A 23,568-nucleotide genomic window follows, 5' to 3' on the forward strand; every position below is an offset into this window, starting at 1 on the left:
TTTTTAGTATCCATTTGCAATCATTTTGGATAAAAATGTTTGGTACACACTTGATTAGAAAAGCAGAAATTAAAGTCTTAAAATGAAAAGTAATAATATACAGGCTCTTCCCCACAGGTATATATGCCATTAAGCAAAGCTACTGCTCTCTCCTCATATCAGCTTTAATCTAGAGCAGTCATCTCAACCTTGACTGCACACTGGCATGGCTGGGGAGGTTTTAAAAATTTCTAATGCCCAGGCTACAGCTGAGATTAAACAAGTCAGACTCTCTGGGTGTGGAACCTGGGCATCAGTATTTTTATTAACTTTCCAGAAGATTCTAATATGCAATGAAATTTGATAACCAGTGAACATGTATTCCTAGTTAATGAATTTCCAAGTAAACTGGTGGTACCAATTTCATTTAAAATTGGTATTGGGAAGCACATCTATTTCTGTTTTTCAACTCTTCTGGAGAAATCTCAACAGAAATGAAGCTATCTCTTTAAAACAGGAAAATAAAATGTAAAAAGGGGACAATAAGACCTTGTGGTAGACGCCTTTAGAATATCTACTCAGATCACAAGGACTAAGTGGAATAACGGCTTTCCTCCTTCATCCAAAGAAGAGGGTCCTGGTGGTCCCTGGGACAAATGGGCGAATTGGAATTCCAACTCTGGGATTTTTGAATTGAAATTGGGAGTTAACATTTCTGAATGGTTGGGTATGTGGGCATTGGAGTGGCTGAGTGCTCTGGCAGGTGGATTGAGTAGCTGAGAAATGTACGAAAAGAGAGAAGAGAAGAGACAGAAGAGAGAGAAGAGAGGAGGAGAGATGGCAAAATCGATCAGACAAGCGGCAGAGCCAATGCTTCTAACCTCCCAGGATAGACATCTGTTGTTTTTGCCTTCCTGACATCCCTCCCCAGTTTCTTAACAGTGCCCTCTTCTCCTTCAGGGACTATCTCACTCCCGTTCCATGCGGTCTTGGGAATAACTGATGAGTTAAGCCTGCCACCCTCTTGCTCCTTGAGCAGAGATCTGAGGCAGAAAAAGGCGGCGCTGTCAATTTGGTGGCCATCATCATGAGAAACTGTTGGTTGCTGCTATCAGGATCTCTGGGCTGCTCTGATTCCTGCGTCTCCCAGAGCTTGATTATTCAGCAAGTCTTTGAATTCTGGGATCAAGAGTGTCTGCTGCTTGCAGCTTAAGAATCCCGACAGATTACTACAGTCCTCCAGGTCCCAGCCCAGATCTATTCGGAGGACTTACAGCATTCTGTCTTGGGGCATTTGAGGCACTCTTGTATCCTAACGTTTTTTTTCCTTCATCTAGCTGATGCTGTTTTTGATATTTATAAATACAAGTCTTCAAGAATACAAATTTTAATTGATTCCCTTATTTATGTAGATGGTCCTGAGACTATTTAAAGCAGAAACAAGGCCTTACAAGCCTATTCCAGTCTTTAAGGTCATAACCAAGATAACCCAACTCTCTTATCATTTTGCATGCTCTGCAAAGCCTAATTTATTCATTTTCGTTTTGTAAGTCTGAAGATCTTGGAGAGAAATTCATAACGAAGGTATACTTTGTGAACAACAGGATTAAAAGCTTATCAAACACAAATATGGATCTAAATAATGCATGATACTTGGAACAGGAGTCCAAATCTACTCCTGAAAAAAGAGCTCTTACTTCCTCTATCAAGTGGCATTAAATGAAATTATAGTGCCGCCATTAAATCCAACTGTAAGCCAATAACATTTCATTTCCATGGTACTCTTCTTTATTAAAAAATCTTTATTAAATAACAAAATATGCCAGCTAATATAATAGGTACTTCCTTGAGCTCAATATTAATATTCCTGGCACACAATTCAAGGCTGTCTACCTGAATGCAGGAAGCAGAAGACTTTTTCCTTGTGATCTAGCAAGCAGAGTTACATGGTCATGAACTTAAAAACCAAAGAAAGCCTCTGGGATTTCTCCAGGCCCATGCCACAGGAGTGGTGAGCAGTGTGTGTATGTGTGTGCAGTGTGTGTATGTGTGTGCAGTGTGTATGTGTGTGCAGTGTGTGTATGTGTGTGTGGTGGTGATGGGGGTATTTCAAAGAGGTGACTTCTTGTTAAATATGGATCTATGGAGCTACATGTGAACTTGTTATTAGAATTCAGAGATAATTGGCAAAGGATTTTTTTTTAAGAAAAATACAGTGCTAAGCAGCTTAAGTGATTAACAATGCTGTGATCTTTGGCAAACTCTGGGTGAACTATAATGAAATGGAAATAGTGGGGCCAGTGCCAATAAAATATGATCATAAAGTCTGACCAGTTCACAATGTTTTTCCTTTTCTAAGAGTTGAAGAGAACTAAAGTATCATATGGGAATATTCTGGAAAACAAAGTGGGGTGAATGAAAAGAAGCAGTTTAAAAGCTATTCTTCTAACCATCATATTTTATTTTTAATACAAATGTCATAAAACAAAAGGTATCCAGGCATCTTTTAAACAAAAATACATTTTCTGTATATCAAGCCATCATTTACAGATGAACACTGCAAAAAATTTGAATAACTCTTAATTTGTTTACATAAAATTATCTGAAACAAACAAAATTATATGTAGAATGAGAACAAATAAGAACCAATTCAAAGTCCTAAAATCTTGCCTCTGTATTAATTTCTTCAGTTTCAAAATCACACTCATCTATAAAAGGAATTATTTACAAAACGAATTCGTTTCTCCATTACTGTTGATTCTGTGATCACCCAATACACAAGTTGTAGTGACTCCTTAAGAGACCCTGAACTGCTATCCTGCTCCAGTTGGGAGTTCTCTGCCCTGGAAGGAGGCATTATACCAACTCATAGTATTTCCCAGTTTGGGGGTCAAAGTAACAGTTCAGACAAGGGTCATACAACAAAGTCAGTATTTCCTCGTCCTCTTCCACACTGAGGTCTTCTTCACCTGTGGGGAAGGGGAACCACAGACATGTTAGCTGTTGGCTTGGCCTGGAATTCCTAAACAAGGGCAGTGAAGCAGGAATCACCATCTCTCCTGGGGGATTTTCTTTATGCAGGCAGAAGGTTTAGGATGGAAGGGAGGAGCACTGTGGAAGTGGTGAGACTCTACACATGTGGTGCTAGGTGGAGAACAAACACCAGTGACCAGAAGAACCAACTTCATGATAAAGAACAAGAAAAACTGAGTGTGAAGAACTGGCGGGAGGGAAAAGAAGAAAGGGAGAGGGCCAAAAGACTTGTTATGCTCATTAGAATTAGGAAGCTTGCCAGGATCCAAAACTACTTGTCACAGTTCCAAACTTCTTCATGGGCCAGAGCTGTACACAATGCAAAACAGTGCAAACTAACTAATAAAGCAGAAAACTTGATCCCCATTCAATCATCCTAAAAAGGCTACCAAACAAATATGAATTAAAGTAATACAACTATCAGATACATAGAACAGACAATATACACAGAAAACAAAGTGTCAGGTAATTTGTAGTTTTATTAGTGGTGAGGGGAAGTCTGTTACATTTTTTGGGGATATAAACATGACTTGATGTTTTATCTTGTGGTAGCCATTTAGATAGACTGGACAGAGAGGATTCCTATTGTCCAAGTTATCATCAAGGCTTGCTGGCTTCCAACAGATGGCATAAAATGAAAAAAAAAAAACTGTTTTACAAAGCTGTTCCCTGAGCACCTTTTATGTGCCCAGTGTTGTGCTAAGTACTTTTGTATTCACAAGTGAGTGCATTCTGAGTACTTCTGAAAATTCACGCAATGAGTTCAGAGGCTGAGAGGTCAAGACCTTCTCAGCCAGAGATCAGAGGGTAGGCGCAGGGAGAAAGAGGTGACTAAGAAAACAGCCCTCTCTCTTCAGTAGCACAGGCTGTTTTTTTCTTTTCTTTTTTAGCCTTCAGCTTCACAGTCAAGCACAGGCTATTAAAGACCAAACCCAAACCAAACCATGCTGCGAAGCTTGGGGCTATGCGCACACCAGGTTGAGCCTCAGAAGAGTTTAGATGGTGGGCATGGTGCAGGCCTCACTCATAATAGAGATTCAATAAAAATGGAATGTTTCTTGAAGGTGTGAAATAAAAGCCCATGATCTTAAGTGTCACTGCCCAGAGGAAGGGAAGATGGTGGTGCTGGTGGTCGTGGTGTTTCATCTGACCCAGCTGAAATCAGACCAAGCTGGTGCCTGAACATTCTCAGGGTATTGACAAACTGGAGTTAAGTCCAAGGAGGTGGTGCCTAGATGGTGGAGTGTGGTTTAAAACTGTACCACAGCCATTCCTTTGTCCCTTCTTCCAACCGTCCAAAAACACATTTAACATGATCCTTCCATGAGCCGGGCACTGAGCTAGGTGTCAGGTCATGATGATACAAAACAATCCCTATTCTAATGGACTGTGTAGAGAAGCAGGTAAAATGTGAAACCAGCTGATTCTTGAGTTGAGTGCAGTGCTAGCAGCCCTTAAGAGTGGAGTTCAACTGAGGAATGATTACATCTGCCTTGTTTGCTAATACCTCAACTGGTAGGGTCCTTGACAGTTTAGAAAGCATTCTCATGCAGCAGTTCATTTGGCCTTCATGACCCCGTGAAACAGGCAGGAATTATCATGCCCATCTTATAGATGAGGAAACCAGGCTTCACAAAGTTGAACAGCTCATCTGAGGTTGCTTGGCGAGTGACAGGCAGAGCTGGGCACAAACTCTCAGTTTCCAGATTAAGAGTTCAGTGTTCTTTCTACCAGTCAGAGAAGTACTTTGCAGCAGTCTGTTTGGCTGGACCTTGATGTTTTTGCTAAAAGAGCGGTGTAACATGTTTAATTGGGAGCTATTACATTAAAGGAATTTAGACATAGAAAAGACTAATAAAAAATTTAAAGGTGTCCTATATTTTAATAAATCAGGTTTGGAAACAAAGAAATCTGATTTCTCATAGTTCAAAAATATTGTTAAAGATGAGAGAGTCCCTGAGGTAGGGAAGAGGCAAATAGTTCCACAAGCCTAAAGGAAATGAGCTTGTTAACTCCAGGAAAGTTTGATGAGGTGACAGCAGCCCTTCTGGATTCAGGCATACGAAAGGTGGCACATGAGTGAGAAGTTAAGAAGATACGGCGTTCCAGGAGGAAGCGACAGGATCAACAGGTGGACCTAAGAGGAGCCATTTTCTTTTCTTTCCTGTTTTTTTTTTTTTTTTTTGGTTTAGCACAAGGAAAAATTTTCTAAGCATTTAGAGCTGACCAGCAAATGAAACATATACTCTGAAAAGCATGAAGCAGAGTGGCACAACAATTGTACAGATTTTGTAGATGAACCCTGCTTAGGACAGGGGACCAGATCCAATGATCCCTGCAGTGTTTTAGATGAACTTCTGTGACTCTGGGTGACAGCAGTTTATAGTTTGGAAGTATAAAAGGACTTTGCTAAAAACCACATTAATGGTGGTAGCTGACCTGAACATCCTGCACTGTTTAAGAACAGGAACTCAGAGAAGGAAGACTGCCTTTCCTTTATCTTCGTCTGTTGTCTTTGGAGTCCCTGAGTACTCATTAAATGATCATTCCATATTGAGAATGATCCCCTTTAGATCACTTTTGCACATCAAAGGAGAGTATGCACATCCCTTACTTTCAGACAGTCAATCCATTATGCCTTTAAAGTTTGGCATACTTGAAAGAAATGAAAATTAGTTTATCAATTAGTATCTGCTATGTGATTGAGCTGGGCACAATCTAGTTGTGAATGTGACACAAACACATGAAAAAAAAAAAAACAGCTACTAAACATTAATGAGGTGTTAACTGGAAGGCTCTACTGCTGACCGCTAAGTACACTCAAGGGTTCTAGAATCCAGTCTACTGGTGGTGAATGGGAGCTCTGCTGTTTACTGCCTGAAAGCTGGCTACAGATCATTTCACCTTATTGGACCTTGGTTTCCTTGTCTACAAAATGGGAATAACAATGCCTATTTGGTAGGGTTTTGAGAAAGATGAAATTAGACACTGGTAATATGCATAGCACAGCACATATAGTAGTTGTTTAATAAATGATAGTTACTATTAGGAATGATAATCAAATAAATCATGAGCTACTGGTTATAACTTTCTTAGTAACTCAGGATGGAAGTACTGATATAGCTTAAAGTGTGAGGAAAAGGCTTCATAGAGGCAGGAAGGATGCTGTTTAGACAATGAAGTCAGACAGACTCCAGTCCAAATCCCATTTCTACCACATTACAGCTGTGGGATATTGGGAAATTCACTGCTCTGGGCCCCAGCTTCCTCGTATGTAAAGTATGGATAATAATAGTACCTGTCATAATTCCTGTAAGGACTAAATAACACTGAGCACACACACAGTAAGTACTCAGTACTCCGTAAATGTTGTTATCACCATCATCATGGAAAACAAGATATGTGAACCGGACACAAGATGGGTTATGTGCATTTATACCTTCTTCCCTACCCCCAAACTGAGTCTGTTTGATTGTGTATTTGAAACATAGTGGATTTGAAAGAAATAGAAAGCCCCCCCAATTTGTTTTACATAGAAAATTACGATAAATTCATCTTTAAATAAAACAACAGTTCTTATACCAAAAATCATGCATGTTTCCAAAAGCAAGGCTATTTCTTTCCATCGGGTGTAATGTTTAAATCACATATCATTGAGATAAATGATTATGAGTCAAACTCTCGGGGACCTGTCATTTGATTCTGTCTTAATCCATCAGCACATCATGGGGAACTCTGACCTCTGGCACTTAAGATTATATGCTATATAATTAGTTAGTGTATTCTGTGCCTGTACTTTCCCAAAAAATAAATTTTTAGGCTAGTGGTATTACATGAGAAAACACAATACATTTACAACCAGTTGGGCATCTTTCAAGATGAAAACACCATTGTAATGGTTCATGGGTCTTCATCACCCATTTGCAAAGGGATCGAGGTAGATCCAATTCATTAGTAGAGGTTTTGCTACAAAATGCATACAAACTCGAGCAATAACTGCGATATAAAAGCATTCATTCCAATACATATCACTATAGAACGGGACCCTCACGCATTATAACCATGGGGACTAAGATAGGTTTTGTGGTTTTTTTAGTACCAAAGCTTCAAATGGATGAATTTTAAAACTACTAACAATGACATTCATACAAAAATTGGGTGAGATTATGTATAATTTTATGTTGAAGTAAGTGCTTTAAACTTACATAAAAGGTTTTGTTTTCATTGTAACTTAATTTTCAAAGCCCAACCTACATCATTTTGCCATTATAGTCCCTACGTAATGAAATTATAATATCATTAAGCAATTACCACTATGATGTCAAGCATTGGGAAATGTTTTGAAAGGTAATTATCGTGCATGGGTATGGGGTAATTTTCAATAATGTTCTTGGATAGAGCTGAGTTTGTTTCTCCTCAAAATGCTAAATTGCTCTATTTAAAGATTGACTATAGAAACTCTAGAAGGACAAATTAACAAATAAAACCATTTTCTGCTACTAGACTAAGAGCATCTGGATAGAGGTCCAAATTACATTTTTACTCTTCTACACATAATAAAGCCATTTCTAGAGAAATAAAATCACCTTTCAGATAATAATCTATTTACAAACTTTCAGCCTCATCCACTTTGAAATTGGCTAACAGCAATAACAGTAGAAAAACCAGTGAAGCCAGACCAAATGCAGCAATATAGGCTGCCCTTCTCTCGGTAGGTCAGCTCGGGTAAATAATCCCTCCAGTTCACCTTATGAAAGTCAATTAATATAAATGTTTAATTATCTATATTAGTGCATTTTAACTGTAGATAATAGAAAACCTACACACACAAGGTAACTCTTCAAGCTTGAAAATAAATGATGCGGCACTAGTTTATCAGATTTAAAATCTCTGAATCAAGACATTGAACTTGATTTTCGATTTTCTGACACTGCCATCTACAATTTTTTAAAAGGTAATGTATTTTCTCGCCTATAGATCTTGAGAACTGATTAAATGTATTTTTATGTGCATACTAATACACTATTGTTTAAGCAATTCAACAGTGAGGGATCACCATATGGAGCAGTCAGCCTTGGGATCAATGAAGGTAACATTTTAGATAAGATTCTGCTGAGTACTGGGTGCTTGCAAACTCTACCAACATATCTCATAGTAGGGCAAAATTAACTTACACTGAAGTCTGAGAAAGCCCACTGTAAACTGTTGAATATGGGTTCTCAGCAACATATGCCCTCAAATGGGAGAAAGATAAATAAGCAACAATGTAATGAAAACGATGAAATGATACTTTCTTCCAATAAGAGGGCTATATTGTTTTTGGAAGGTAAATAACATGGCATTATTATAGTTCAGGTGTCATTTGGGCAATAGGTACATTACCCCTTTTGTAAAAACTGGTGGCTGTATTTTACTGGGAAAATGCCATTTTTGGGAACATGTTGAAGAATTTGGATGATTAATTAGGAATTATTGCAATTTCATTCCTTCCAGATAGTCTCTACTTATAAATATGCAGTGATTCAGATGTGTAGTTGTAACTGTGTGATTTACAATTCTGAACACACTTTGTTACACATGAAGGAAGGCACCTCTCCAAGGTACTGAGCTCTGAAGCCAGCAGAGCCCATAGTCTTTTAGGCGTCTGATTTTATTTATTTTTTAATTTTTAATTTTTTTATTTTTTTGAGACAGAGTCTCACTCTGTCGACAGGCGCCAGGCTGGAGTGTGATGGCACAGTCTCGGCTCACTGCACCCTCTGCCTCCCACGTTCAAGCAATTCACCTGCTTCAGCCTCCCGATTAGCTGGGACTACAGGCGTGTGCTGCCATGCCCAGCTAATTTTTTTTGTATTTTTAGTAGAGACGGGGTTTCACTATGTTGGCCAGGATGGTCTCGATCTCTTGACCTCATGATCTGCCCGTCTTGGCCTCCCAAAGTGCTGGGATTACAGGCGTGAGCCACTGCGCCCGGCCTAGGTGTCTGATTTTAAGCAAGATATCAACACTGAGCTATGGGAAAATGCATCCCAATTCCACCAAGGAAAACTGGGACCAGTCTTCTGGGTTGCACGTGGGGGATAGGTAGGTGGGGTGGTTCTGGAATAGGGGAGAGAGGCTCAGACACCTGCAATGTGTTTCACTCTACAGAGAGTTCACTTTTAGTGACCCTGAAAAGAAGGCATCTTGATACTAGTGAGGCGCTGATATCCCCCCTCTCTAATCACTTCCTTCAGAGAAGACTCCCCCAGGACCCTGATAGCTATGTAAGAGAAAATATCACCCCACTCACAGGGGAAGGGGAAGGGGTTCTGCATTCAAGAATGTTAGAAATACGATAAATCATTTTATAATCTGAGAGTTGACGTGGGAGGGCTAGGTCTAAGAAGAGTACCAAGGTAAATACTACTTTATCCAGAAAGCTTCAAGAAAAGACAACTTCCTACATTAAAAATATTACAGTGGACATTTCGGTCATGTGGTTCTTATCCTAAATAGGGATTCTGTGGTCATATTGCAGTGTGGGATTTAAGGGTGTGGACCCTGGTCAGAGAGGTCTGAGTCAGTGTCCTGATCCACACTCAGGGCCTGTGACCCAGGCTAGCCCATTACTTCATCGGTAAAGTGGGAACATAATATAACCCCACACTAGGCAGTGTTGGGAGGAGGTATATGATGCAATGCACAGAAAAATTCCATACAGTGCTGGGTACACAATGGTGCTTTATTAATGCTGGCTTATTGTTTCATATAACCAATATTGCTCTTTTGAGGAAAGTCTCCTTTGCATCTGAAATAAATCTTCAAGGTACAAAAAAGATCAAAAGAATAGATCAAATCATTCTCCTATTTCCTAGACACTGGGGGTACCATAGTTGTTCAGCAACTTTTAGACTCAGGGTATTAGGTGAGTGTCAAAGAACTATGTGGCAGTTAATAGGAGAATAGTGAAAGAATTTCTCTGTTGGAGAAGAGTGGTCAGCTAGATACCTTCCTCTCTGGTTAGCTGTGAGAAGTCATAAAATTTCTGTAAACTCTTTACTAGGAATTTGGATATTACATCTATAAAATAAGTGTCTATAACCTATTTATATCTCATGGGAGATTAATCAGTGTCCATATGGGAATATTCTGTGTGGCTTTGCCATAAAAAAGGTATAAGAATATTATTTTTATGAGACTCAGTCAACTCCCAAACTTCTTCTGAATGCCTTTCTTACTCAAAATCTATGTAAACTATAACAGAGGGCTACAGGCCTGAAGAGAGAGTCGTTATTATTCCATTTTGGAGCTGGTAAGCATGAATAATTTAAAAGTCATAACTGTAAAGGAACAAATGTCAAAAACAAATTGACAACTATTCTTTGAGCAAAGTATGGTTCATTTTCAAAAGGTCAGTTTAGTAGTTTTCTCAAATAAGTTCTGAAATCTTAACTTCCCATTTTCACATTTCACACAAGCTCCAGGAAAACACATTTTAGTAAGTGTTAAGGGCATCATGCCCATGGTAATTGATATTCAGCAAGTGTGTTATAGCCCAGGAGGAGTTGTGAAGAGCTGACCATTTCCCATCCAGTGGGATGTTAGGGATCTGAACGCAGTGTTCTTCCTGCTGGCTGGCTGTGCTGGAAACCAGGCTGTTCACTTGAAGGTGGCATTCATGCACTTGAGACATTCTGGCTGAGCAGAAACTGGCTGTGACACAAACTCCTACTGAATAAAACAGGGCCAGGAACCTCTGACTCAAGGGCCAGATAGAACTCCTGCATTTACTTTTGCATGGCTTTGTTTTCTAGAATAATATATCAGTCGGACTATCTTTCCCTGCTATTAAAATGCAGTTATACTTCCAGTTGCACAAATGCATCTTGGTGTCTCCATGTCTGATAGAGGAATGGTGGCTCAATACACCACTGTGTCCCAGTGTGGCCATGTGGTAGATGGGACAGTAATAGTATCCACATCTCATAGGCTATTGTCAGAATTCAAGTGCAGATGTAGGCCCAGAACACAGGAAGATGAAATAAACCCTAGCTATTATTATTTATATCATAGAAGGCCAAAGGTGGGCGATACTGTTTCCTGTGAATCAGTCCTCAGGCACCACATTCACACCCCAGTGAAATAGTTCTGTAGAAAAGGCACTGACGTGGGGGAAGCCTGGGCCCTAATCTCAGCTAGGGCTCTGATTGGGCATTTGATCTTGGTCAAGTAATTTGCCTCTTCAGGCAAAGTGAGGGGTTGGACCATGTTAGTGTTTTTAACTGGTTCATTTGATTGCTTCCATACATGAGGATTCCATATGAGATTTCACTTGAAAGAAAAGTTGTTACTGCTTATGAATAAAGTTTAAGAGCCACAGCATAAGGTGATCTATAACTTTTTAATTGCAAAATGTATGGGTCAAAGTTCAATACTTTCATGGTTAAATTTTAGAGATATACCAAAAATACCAACAAAATTGGAATGAGGGGAAAACTGCAAGTCAGATTTCAAAAAATTGCTCTATGTTTTCCCCCTAAGCTTGTTAAAAAAAAAGGACAAGTTAAAGAATATTTCCCTTCCTCCTTTCCTCCCTTTATTCCTTCTTCTTCTTCTATATTCGAATAAGAATATAAAGAATCTAATAAACTTGCATAGGATACCAAGAATCCAGGAGTGAGGAAACTGACAGTCTCTTAAAAACTCACAGCCTACTCAGGAGGAAAGGCAAAAAACAAGTAGACAAATAAAGATTTACAAACTGTGAAAAGGCATGCAGAATATGTTAGAAGGTGAAGTGAGAGAAGACAGTGAGTGGCAGACTGGGCTACTGAGGTAAGACTGTCTGGAAAGGCCTTTAAGATAAGCTACAAGCAAATACCCAGGCCTGGCAGTTCCATATCCAATGATCCTGCCCTTCATTCAGCTGTTCACTCCTTTGGCCTTCCCCTGGATCTGGTCAACTGTGGCTACAGGTCATTTCTAACAAGCATGGGTGGGAGGCGGGGCGGGGGGCAGGCTCAGGGCTGACGGGTGACCAGACTTATCTCTTTTGTAAAGAACTTAGCTACTGAGCCCTTGAGATATTTTAATTTGCTTTTCCTGTAAATCAGAAACTCTTAATAGAAAAATAATATTTCAATTTCTGGTTTTATACGTTATGTTTTGAGTAGGTAATCTACTTGCCTAGTTCAAAACTCACAAAGGATAAAAATATAGTGGCTGGGCTCTGGGGCCAGGTTGCTTGGGTTCAAATCCTAGCTTTGTGACTTAGTAGTTGCGGGACCTTGGGCAAGTCACTGGAGAACTTTGTGCCTCAGTTTCCTCAGCTGTAACACACACACACACACACACACACACACACACACACACACACACAGTTTCCTCCTGGTGGTGGTGTGAAGGTTAAATGTAATGACTTGGTGTCTAGTATAAAGTAAGTGCTAAATGAATGGTGGTGTGCAACAAGAACCCAGGAAGGTTCCAGACTGCTCACAACCACGCTTCCCTTCCCCTTCTGATGCTATAAGCTGGAAACTTGAGCCCATAATTTTTCTTTGACACTTTAGCAGAACAGATGGAAACACTATCTCAGCATACTGGTAAGTACGGATTGTCTTATACTGCCTAAAATTATGTAATTAACACGCCATTAACCAAGTAGGAAACACTGTTTTTTGATGGTGTTAATTAACTACAAACCATCTAAGCATATCAGAACAGGGGAAGATGAGTAAATAGAAAATGCTAGTTTTTGGTGGAACTTATCAACTACATACCACCCAAGCATATGAGAAAAGGGCAGGGGACAGCTGATAAAAATCTAGGGTGACAGGCAGAAGGGATGCTTGATCTGGCTAACACTGGCCTGCACATTTCTACAACTCTTTGAATTTGCCCTCAATGTAAGTTCTGTTTACCTTCAAAATAATTGAGCTCCTGCTGTCAGAACTGAGCTTGGCAGTGGCGACTTTAGGACATCCATCCAGCTGCTTCTTGCTAATATATATCTTGGGTGCCTTTGCTCAAGGACCAGGCTCTCAGTTCTTGTGGCTTATTTAGGACACCTAACATAACACATTATTTGTTCCCTCACAGCAAGGTCTCCTCCTGACAGCCAAGATTCTATTTTTCTGTCATAAGTAATTATAAATGCACACCTCTGAAAAGATTCCCAATTTGAGGGGCATAATCTATTTTAGATAGTAAATCACAGAGACATCTCCATCCCTTGGGCGGCCAAGATGTACAACTCAGATGTATGAGCTCTCACTCTGAATTCTCCATACCTGAAGAAAAATGTGATGCTCTACTTTTTTCCCTGGGGCAGCTAGGGGGAAAAAAAAAACTGGCCTTTTTGTTGGAGCAATTTATATTGGTATCACTTCCACTTTTTTAAAGCTTCAGATACAGTATTTCCATCTTCAAAATTCAACCCAGAAAACTGTCTCAGAAAGTCCCACTCTGAGGTTATTTGTCACTCTAATTATGCACTTGAGATTACCCCATGCCTCTGCCATCTCAGCTCCTCAGTTTTCACCAGAGATTCTCTTACGTTCCTCCACCATGTACACCTGACGGTCAAGTTTCCTGCTTACAACCAGAAACAAACGGTTCATCTTTATGGCTCACACCAACAAAATGAACACCTGGCAAATTTTCATTTCTGGTTCTTTCTGATTTTTATCTTATACCTATTGTAGTTACGTGACAGCTACTGCTTTAATGAAAAGGTTGTATCTCTGCATTCATGGAAACAGGTATCTGAGTAATGTTAAAATATTGCGTCTGCTGTATAATAATGCCAGCAGCTGGTATTTGGTAGGCACTATTCTAAGTGCTTCATATACAGCACCTCATTGAATCTTCAATGGGGGGCACTAACTTATTATTTGTATTATTTTATAGATGTAGTAATCAAAATTCATAAAGGTCACACGGTGGGAATTGGTAGTGCTGAAATTCAGATGAAGGTCAATTTGACATCCAAACCATATTCTTATACCTTAAACTATATTTTTTCCTGGTATTAACCTTTAGAAGAACAAGGGCAATTTCTCTCATCTTCTCTTTAGCTGTAAAGAACCCATCATTCTAAAAAATGAGGCTCAGGTTACCTCATTTAGGGTGTGTAAGACTAAGTGATCAACATGAATAAAAACAGTGGCATCTCAAAGTGATGAATTCTCTCTACTTACAGTAAATTATTTTTATTTTCTTATGCATAGCATTTTTCATATTCCCACCTTGAGCAGTCAAACTTTCAGAGGAATCTGGATGCTGTTCAGCCGGCTGTTGACTGGGAGGAACAATTGGTGGGCTCAGCATATTTAACCAGTCCCTAAAAAGAAAACAAAGTGAATGAACATGTCTGGAGTTCCATATATCTACTTTATGTTTCCCATGGATTTTCAATTCCCTGGGGCTTCCACAAAGAAACATTTTTTCTCTCCTTCATCTCAGAAAGATAGATGTCCAGATATCAATATCCAGTTTTGTAAATTGGTTAATATGAAGTCAATCACTTAACTAGCCAGTCTGAGAAATACTTCAACTAAATAAATATTCCTCACAAAAGTTAATTATTGTTGCTATTAAATTATAGCAGAGTTCTTTTCACACAAGAAAATATTTCAGTAACTCAGAGGAAATGCAGCTGAGATGAAGCTCCTTATGAGCTTTGGGTAAGAAAGCCTGACAAAGTCACATGCCACATGTCATGGATGATCACATGCCACAAGGTGACTTGGAACTGAAGTCAGTATTGGAGTTACCATGGGCCCCCACAGTGGTGGGAGTCCCTCAGCCTTAATGCAGGCTTTTGAACAGTGGAGGCAAAAGAAGGTGGGGGGTGAGGGCATTTCCCCATCTCTTTACTTTCCTTCCTACTACACTCTTTCCCACTCTCCTGCTTCCTCTAGTAGATGCCTGGGGGTTATAATTCAAGCTGGCAACGTCCAGAAGGCTTGAGTCACTGCATATTCTGCTTCAAGCCCTTCTCATCTCTAAACTTACTGCTGAGATTCTTCAGTGGTAGGGTGCAGGCAGGAGAATGTAAAAGACTTTCCAATGTGAATTCTATTTCTTCAACTGTTATAAGTGCCCTGTATCATTTACCTTACTCTTCTCAAGCATGTCTTTGTAATTACATAATTTCCTTCTAAATTTCTGTATTTCTTATGGTCTTAGTCTACAATGGGAGACAGTCGTAACCAACAGCTAAGAGCACTGGTTCTGCAGGCAAATCCCAGTTACATGCTTCCTATAGTAAGAACTTGGCCAAGTCACTTAGCATGGCTATGCTTCATTTGTGAAAAGGAGATGATAACTGTGCTTCAGAGTTGAGTGTTAGGATTAAATAGAAAAAAATGAAGACAAACATTTGGTATGAATATGGGTACAGAGTTAGCACTCAATAAATTTCAGCTTTGACCTCTGCCATCTTCATTATCAATGAAGATCATGGTGTGGCCTTACCTACAATGATAAATAAACCAGGGTAGAAATGGACTTTGTTGGCATTAAACCAGTAAAAGATGGTAGAATGGTTACCAGTCTATACAGCAGAGATTTTCCTTACAAACCATTCACTTTCCAGCATAAAAAGCATAGTAATGTCAAAATCACTTATTTCCTACTTATAATATTGTATGATACTTTCAGTCACAGCTCACCATAGCTATCACTAGATTAAGGCTGGTGAAATAAGTAAGGTGAGCACGCTGTGTAATTGAGTTTCATAATAACACATTAAGGACACATCAGAAAGGATTTGTCAGACTTCCAAGTTAATGGGGCATTTTCTGATAAGCACTGTTTATTTAGTCTACTTAATTATAGCAGACCAAAAAATTCCTGCACTATGGAAAATTACAAGGTCATACACAAATTACCAGACCAGTGACCTCATTACTCACTAAGGGTGATGAAGAGCAAGGACGAATAGGAGAAAATAATGTTATCAAACGATGACACCCCCAGCTAATAATCAGAAATTCTATATAACTGCAGTGGGAGCTACCCCAGTCTGGAAAAGCATAGGTGAGAGTTGTTTGAATGTTATGAAATGTAAGACATTCACTTCTTAGGCCAATAATTTAATCAGTGTTTTTCCTTTACAGCAGTAGCTATGAAAAGTACAGGATTCTTCTTTTTGTGATTAATAGAAAAATTGCAAGAAGAATACAAAGAACTACTGTATATCCTTCACCCAGTTTCCCCAATGTTAACATTTTATCTTATTTGCTCTCTGTCTCTTAATCTATGTATCCATGGACCTATTAAACTATGGCCCACAGGCCAAGTCTGGCCCACTGCCTGTTTGTGTATAGCTTGCAAACTAAGAATGGTTCTTACATTTTTAAATGGTTAAAAAATTAAAATAATGTTTCATGACAGATGAAAATTATATAAAATTCAAAATTCAGTGCCCAAAATAAAAATTTATGGGAATACATCCATGCTCGTTTGTTTACGTACTGTCTATGGCTGCTTATGTGCTGCCATGGCAGAGTTAAGTAATTTGTTTTCTGCTCCTTTACTGAAAACATCTGATTATCGCTGATCTATAACTGCACTCACATTGGTTCCTCTAATACTAATCCAATACTGCAGGTTCACTCTCATCTTTCTTCTTTCTGTATTTGTAACCCTCTTCTGACAGTGAGAAAACTGGCCCTCATTATCCACAAGATATTTACTTCCTGAATTATGGAAGATACTGAAAGTAGTGTCAGAATTGCCAAAGAAAACAAACAAGAAGCACCCCAAACCTACTCTCTAGAGTTCTCGATTTGCTTACAGTTATTTTTCTTCTTTGGTCAAAATACCATATTCAAAACTGACTTGAGTTCTTTTCTTCCCCATCTTCAATGTGAGTATATTAGTCATTTGAAATACAATGAGAGTCATCTGCTTCCTTCTGTGTTACATTTTAGGCTTTTTTCTCCATTCTTGTTGGTACATGCAACATTAACAACCAAAAGTCAAAACTACAGAAGGGCACTTTTGGGGTAAGAGTCACATACTCCTGTCTATTCCAGTTTGTTACCATCTCCTCATCACTTCTCTATTCCTACCCACCCATCTAGAGGTAATAAATTTCATTAGTTCTGGTATTGTCTTTCTCTGTTTCATTTTATAAAAACTGAATAGTTACATGTCTGTTTTTTATTCCCTTTCTTACTTATGCAAAAGGTAGCATCTTATAGTACTCTTTTGTACTTTTATCTTCTCAGCTTACAATGTATCCTAGAAATCATTTCATACCTGTTCAGGGAGAGCTTTCTCATTCTTTTTTTTAGAAGGGCATAATACTCCACCATATGGATGTACCATCAGTTATTTCACCTTCTATGTTTGAGCATGTTTTCAATGTTTTGCAATGACTGCAATTAACATTTCAATGAATAAGCTTGGGCATGTCTATTTTTGCATACTTAGAGGTACATTGTGACAAAATAAATTTCTAAAAGTGGGATTCCTGGAACAAAAAGTAAACGCATACTCGACTTTGTTAGGTGTTGGCAAATTCCCTTCACAAGGATTGTACCTGTTTTCATTCTCACAGCAATGTATGAGAATGCTGTTTTCCTGAGAGCAACTTTAGTGGAATATGTGGTCAGATATTTTAATGCTTTCTGATCTGGGAGGTGAGAACTGATACTTTAAAGTAGGCTTGATTTGAATTTGTTCTCATTATGCGTGGAGTTGACTGTGTTTTCATATATTTAAGGGCATTTATGTAATATACATATTGACATATATATGTAAGCATGTGCCATATATATGCTTGTTCACATCTTTTTCCCTTTCTTCTATCAGATTTTTTATCTTTCCCTCACTTTATAATTTGTCTTTGTTTATGGTGTTTTTTCTTTGTGCCATGCAAAAGATTTTATTTTTATGTAGTCAAAGATATGAGCAATCTAAAAAAATTGCCTTTGTATTTTGGGTCATAGTTATAAAGCCTTCCCCTACAACCAAGTTCTATAGAAATTCACCCATGTTTTCTTCCAGTTACATGGTCTTCCAGTACATGGCTTCATTTTTTACAGTTAGATTTCTGGTCCATTTTGAGTTTACTCTGGTATATGGTGTGAGTTTATGCTGGCATAAGGTATGTCTAATTTTATCTTCTTAAAATAATTACAGAGTTCTTTTGATAAGTGATGATATTTTAACACATAATTAGAAGATTTTATATAATTAAGAAATTTTTAATCAAAGCATCTAACTCATTTGTTTAGTTTTTTACTAAGTAAGCATTTACAAAGTACAATGTAAAAGGAAAGGTTTACATTTTAACTAAAATATAAACAATTTCAGGCGAAACAAAATCAACCATGATTTTTCTTGCAGGACTTTTCAGAGCCTTTAAAACACTGTGAGTATCCCAAGAGGAGGCTAGAGTATGCAGCATTGCTCAAATTTATGTATCTAGAACCATTAACATCTTTTGGGACCACAGAACACACCTTGAGAAATGATGCTCCAAGTTATACTATTTCCCCGCTCTGGTAGCATTTTGTTTGTTTTGTTTTTCATTTTACTTTATATATGTTTAATAATTTTATTTTTTCAAGAGCATTCGTTTTTTGGTGACTTGACAGTCGCAGAAATGTGCAGTCCAGCATCTGTATCTTACATGTTTACATTTTTATATGTGATATTTCATGTTAACCCATTGTCTTGATCCTTGTTCAACTCCTTTAAACCTCCATGCTTTCCCCTACATAAGCAGCAAACATTCAAGGAATGGGGAGTTCTAACTGAGGCTCCTTCACCACACAGCAGTCTTAGCTTTAGTTCTGAACCATTTCCCTGGCCTGCTTCTTACCCAGCTACCTGTGCTCCAGAATCTATTCTTGCTTGTTGTTCTACCATTTCCATAGTTACCCCTTGGACTTGATACTCTGGTTGGTTTCCTCAGCTCTGACTATAATCCTTTTATGCCAAGGACTGACTCTATCTCCCTGTAATGAAAAGCCTCCAGCTCCTTTGGTAGATTAACATCCTTTCAGTTGCTCTCTGAGCACATGCAGGAAGGAGCCTCCTCTTCCTCCTTCCTTTTGAGGTCTCAGGTATGTCTCCCACTCTTACCCTCCTCTTGAAACTAGAGGAAGAGGGCTCCCAGGCACACCTGCACATGTTGAGTACTGTTGCAAGACAAGGTGCTTTATTAAAGAATCAAGACCATGGATTTGGCCGGGCGCAGTGGCTCAAGCCTGTAATCACAGCACTTTGGGAGGCCAAGGCGGGTGGATCACGAGGTCAAGAGATCGAGACTATCCTGGTCAACATGGTGAAACCCCGTCTCTACTAAAAATACAAAAAATTGGCTGGGCATAGTGGTGCGTGCCTGTAATCCCAGCTACTCAGGAGTCTGAGGCAGGAGAATTGCCTGAACCCAGGAGGTGGAGGTTGCAGTGAGCTGAGATCGCTCCATTGCACTCCAGCCTGGGTAACAAGAGCGAAACTCCGTCTCAAAAAAAAACAACCATGGATTTGTATTAAAGACACAGATAAAAATACTGAACAGATGAAGAATAAATACAATCTTGTGAATTTTTATAATGACCAGATTAATTTAATACTAAAATCTTGGCCGAAACGAATACCACATTGTTTTCATTCAACCTGCATGCTAGACAGTGGTTATTACCTGAGTATGGCTGAATCAGATACCTTTAGAACTAAGGACGATGTACTCAGTTAAGACAGACTATGGCTTCAGTTCCTTTGTCTAAAAGCGAGATTGTGTTTACAAGAAAATTTTGCATACATTTATTTTATTAATGTGATTCCTATAAATAAATGTATGTGTATGTACACATATATATGTCTACACATCTATAGACAGCATTATATGAGAGCAAGTTAGCTTAATCATCTCTTTATATATACAGTACGCATTTACTGAACTGCTGTGTGCCAGGCCTCAGGAATTTCAGGATAAATTATTCTTGGTTCCTTCCCTCAAAGAGTCATAGTCTGATGGAGGACACATTCTAGCCAGAAAAAAAAAAAAAAAAAAAAAAAGCACATGAGCTGTATCCATCCATTTGTTCCTGTGAAGGAATTTGCTTGCAATAGAGCTATCTACAATCTTGTATGCATTTAAATAATTATTTGGGGTAGTCATTATTTCAGAAATCTAAAATATGGCAATAATTATTACACATCTTTCAATTACAGCACTGAGCTACCTGCCATCATAAAGCTCTGGGTCAAAGGAGCCAGCCCAATAAAACATTTTCACTGGGGATCTTATATTAGGAATTTAATAATTTGCAGCAATGTCTAACCATACTTAATGATATTTATCATTTGCTATCAGTATACATTTCTTACTCTCTGAAAGAGATTTAGATTTTAAAAATCTTTTATGGCCAGAGAACAGACTGGGGAGAGGACCAGGAGATACCTTATTTTTGGGGACAATTCATAGATTCTTCTTAAAAGCTGGTGAAAACTGTTTCCCAAAAATATATACATAAATACAAAATTTTACTTCCAATTTCAGAAGGTCAGAGATAGTCTAAAGGCCATATATGAACCTCTAGGCTCCAAATAAAGAAGTTCTGCATCACGGGATATCATGAAAATGGTATTTCAAGTAGTGAAAAATCCAAGCTTGGCAAAGTTTTTCTGCAAAGGGCCATACAAAAAATGTGTTAGCTCTATGAGCCATAAGGTCTCTGTCACAACTATTTAACTCTACAGTTGTGCTGCAAAAGCAGGCATAAACAATATGTTTATGAATGGGCATGGCTGGACTCCAATAAAGCCTTATTTACAAAAACAGGCAGTGGGCAGGATTTGGGTCTACAGGCTGTAGTTCAATGACCTATGCCTTAGTGAAAGGAACTGTGAAGTAGACAATGCTTGAGGTTCTTATGAAAATTCCTGCCGATTTTTCTCCTAAATAGCTTTGAATCCACCTTTCTCACCATCTCCCCTTCTACCACCAAGGTCTAAGCAACTATCTTGGCTTGTGTTATCTCTAGCAAACACTGTTACCTGATCCCTTCATATTCACTCATCCTAGCTTCATTTTTCCTCTGTTCTTCACACTATAGCCAACATTACCTGACAGTATGTCCATCTATTGTTTCAAACTCTCCAGTGTCATTGGGAAGCCATCATCCTCAGGCTTGAAGATTGACATCCCCTCTTCAATCTAGTTGAGTTCCTTTCACTTCTTCTCTTAGAGAAACTGTGATCTTCTCATTAAGAGCTCTCATCTCAGCTCATAATTACAAGCTCATTTGTTTGATCATTTGATCTTCCTCAGGAGGAAGACCAGAACCCTTATCTTAGCCTTTGAGGCTTTGCACAGACTAGTCTCTACGTATTTTTCCAACCTATGTGGTGCAATGTTCCCTCTCACTCCGTGTGCTCTGGCCACCCTGGTCTTCTCTCAGTTCCTTGAGTGTGCTCACTACCATTACTGGGCCTTTGCCCAGGCTATGTCCCCTTGTTTAGAACATGCTTTCCTCCCCTCTTTCTACTGTCCCTTGGCCTGGTGAATTCATACCCAACTCTTGTATTTTGGCTCAAGCATCACAATCCTGGGAAATCTTCTGACATCCCCTCTTCAATCTAGTTGAGTTCCTTTCATTCCTTCTCTTAGAGCAACTGTGATCTTCTCATTAAGAGCTCTCATCTCAGCTCATAATTACAACTTCATTTGTTTGATCATTTGATGAACGTCATCCCCCTCATTAGACTCTAGCTCCTAGCAGAGGTCCTGGCAAAGAGTAGCTGCTCCCTCAATATTTACCAAAGTATGATACTCAGAGAGTCTTTTTCTTAGCCGAGAATACTGAGTAGTACTTGGCACTGGACATTTCCAAAACAATAAATAATGCTGCTGTTGTAACCCACTGTGCATTCTCCTTCCAGCTTGCTCTTTCTCTGCTTGCTAAAAGCATGCTATTGTTTCCTACCCACAGTTCAGGGACACACACCTGCTTCTTCAAAGCCAAGAAAGAAAAATTTAATTTTCTACCTCAGGAAGCAGAATGTTGATTCAGAAACATATTTACTAGCTTAAAAAACTAAGAAATTATGTGTTCCCTTTTTTAAAAAACTAAAACATATAGAAAGTGCTCTCAATAGCATTTCTTCATAGAATTAATCTCCCACTTCAAGAAAGGGTCTTAAAATATTAAGTTGGGAACTCTTTTGCATATCTCTTTTTTTCTTATTTTTAAAACTTTTTGTAGAGAAGGGTTTTGCTATGTTTCTCAGCCTGGACTCTAACTCCTAGCTTCAAGTGATTCTCCCATCTCGGCCTCTCAAAGTGTTGGGATTATAGGTATTGGCCACCATGCCCTCTTTCATTTATCTCTTAAAATGGACTTGAATAAGTATTAAGATGCTGTTGTTTGATTTCGGTTTGTTTTCCTCAGAGATCTCTAACCAGATTCTTAGTGTTGAAGAATAACCCCCATCTATGTTCTGAAACCCTTCTACAACATTCCCACCAACTAGGTATCTAATCTGTGCTTAATTACTATCAGAAACTGTGTACCTACTATTTCATCTTCAGTAGTTTTGGCTGTTCAATAGTTTTTCCTCATGTTGAGGTAAAATCTGTTATCATTTTACTTGTACCAATTTCTCCTACCATTCATTATCCCTTATGGCTAAGGAAGAATTCTAATCTTGTTTCAAGACACAGTAGGAGAGAGCTAAGGGACTGTTCAAGATTCCTTCCTCCCCCTTCTCCTTGAAATAGCCCCCTCTAACCACATGGCATTATGAAGTAGACTGGTCCAGAGGTGGACACCCGACCTAATATGGGCCAACTGCTACGCTTCTCTGAACTTCTCAAACTGGATCTGAAAAGAGAGAGTCTCGCAAAGAAGATGGGAGCTGAAAAAGAAAAATTCGGATGCCACTGGTGATCCCATTTCCTGTCACATGGAGGAAGCCAGTCTGAAGAGAGAGTGAGGAAGTTTCAAGTCTAGATTCTAGGGAAATTAAATAGCATTGGCACCCCTGAGTTAATTGGAAAATGGGGAGAGGAAACCAGTTTGGGATGATGGAAGTACTTGGTTTAGCACAAGAGGGAACCTGAGGTTTGAAAGTTTCTCCATGTGGCAAAGTGCTGGAAACATTTAGGGATCCATTAGTAAGTCTTAGACTTAGCTCTTGCATATGTGTCTCCAAGCCCATTGCCATTATCCTAGACTATGTTTCTATCGCCTCTCCCATGTTCTTTCTCTAGCCAATCTGGACTCCATATAAGCCAAACCAGAGTAAGATTTTCAAAATTAGTTTTTAGGGTAAAATCCCAAATCACCACCTTGGCAGAAAGCCTTGCGTAGCCTGGTTCTATTTCCCCAGCATTTGTTGTACCTTTCCCTTACAGTCACCACCACACTCTTCTCAGGCTTCCATGGAAAGCCACATCCTTAGTCTCTCTTCTCACAATGGTCTGGTTGATTCTCTTTATCCTCAGTCCTCAGCTTTCAGCTCAGATGTTACTTCAGAGAAGCCTTGCTTGAGTTCTAAGTCTACCACAAGTTCTCCCAGCCAACATCCCAGCAGGAAACACTAGGCATA

General features: G+C 38.9%; 1 protein-coding gene across 30 annotated transcripts in view; it reads right to left on the reverse strand.

Annotated features, from left to right (window-relative positions):
• CFAP20DC (CFAP20 domain containing) overlaps nucleotides 1–23,568 on the reverse strand; it is a 352,305-nt gene that overhangs the window by 36,507 nt on the left and 292,230 nt on the right. For 13 of the 30 annotated variants that reach the window (XR_013527407.1, XM_078351348.1, XM_035275968.3 and 10 more), the window contains 2 exons: nucleotides 14,193–14,335; nucleotides 2,420–2,948 (listed from right to left, as the gene is read on the reverse strand). Coding sequence is in view for 24 of the 30 variants with exons in the window: in XM_078351348.1 (XP_078207474.1) it covers nucleotides 2,836–2,948; nucleotides 14,193–14,335 (256 nt within the window). In the remaining 6 variants the exon portion in view is untranslated. Of the gene's footprint in view, nucleotides 1–2,419; nucleotides 2,949–3,473; nucleotides 4,797–14,192; nucleotides 14,336–19,927; nucleotides 20,004–23,568 lie in introns of those variants that run through there. The other 17 variants (XR_004734664.3, XR_013527405.1, XR_013527404.1 and 14 more) reach the window with 4 other exon arrangements.

This window comes from Callithrix jacchus, chromosome 15 (assembly GCF_049354715.1).
Source record: "Callithrix jacchus isolate 240 chromosome 15, calJac240_pri, whole genome shotgun sequence".
In the NCBI taxonomy this organism is placed as follows: domain Eukaryota; kingdom Metazoa; phylum Chordata; class Mammalia; order Primates; family Cebidae; genus Callithrix; species Callithrix jacchus.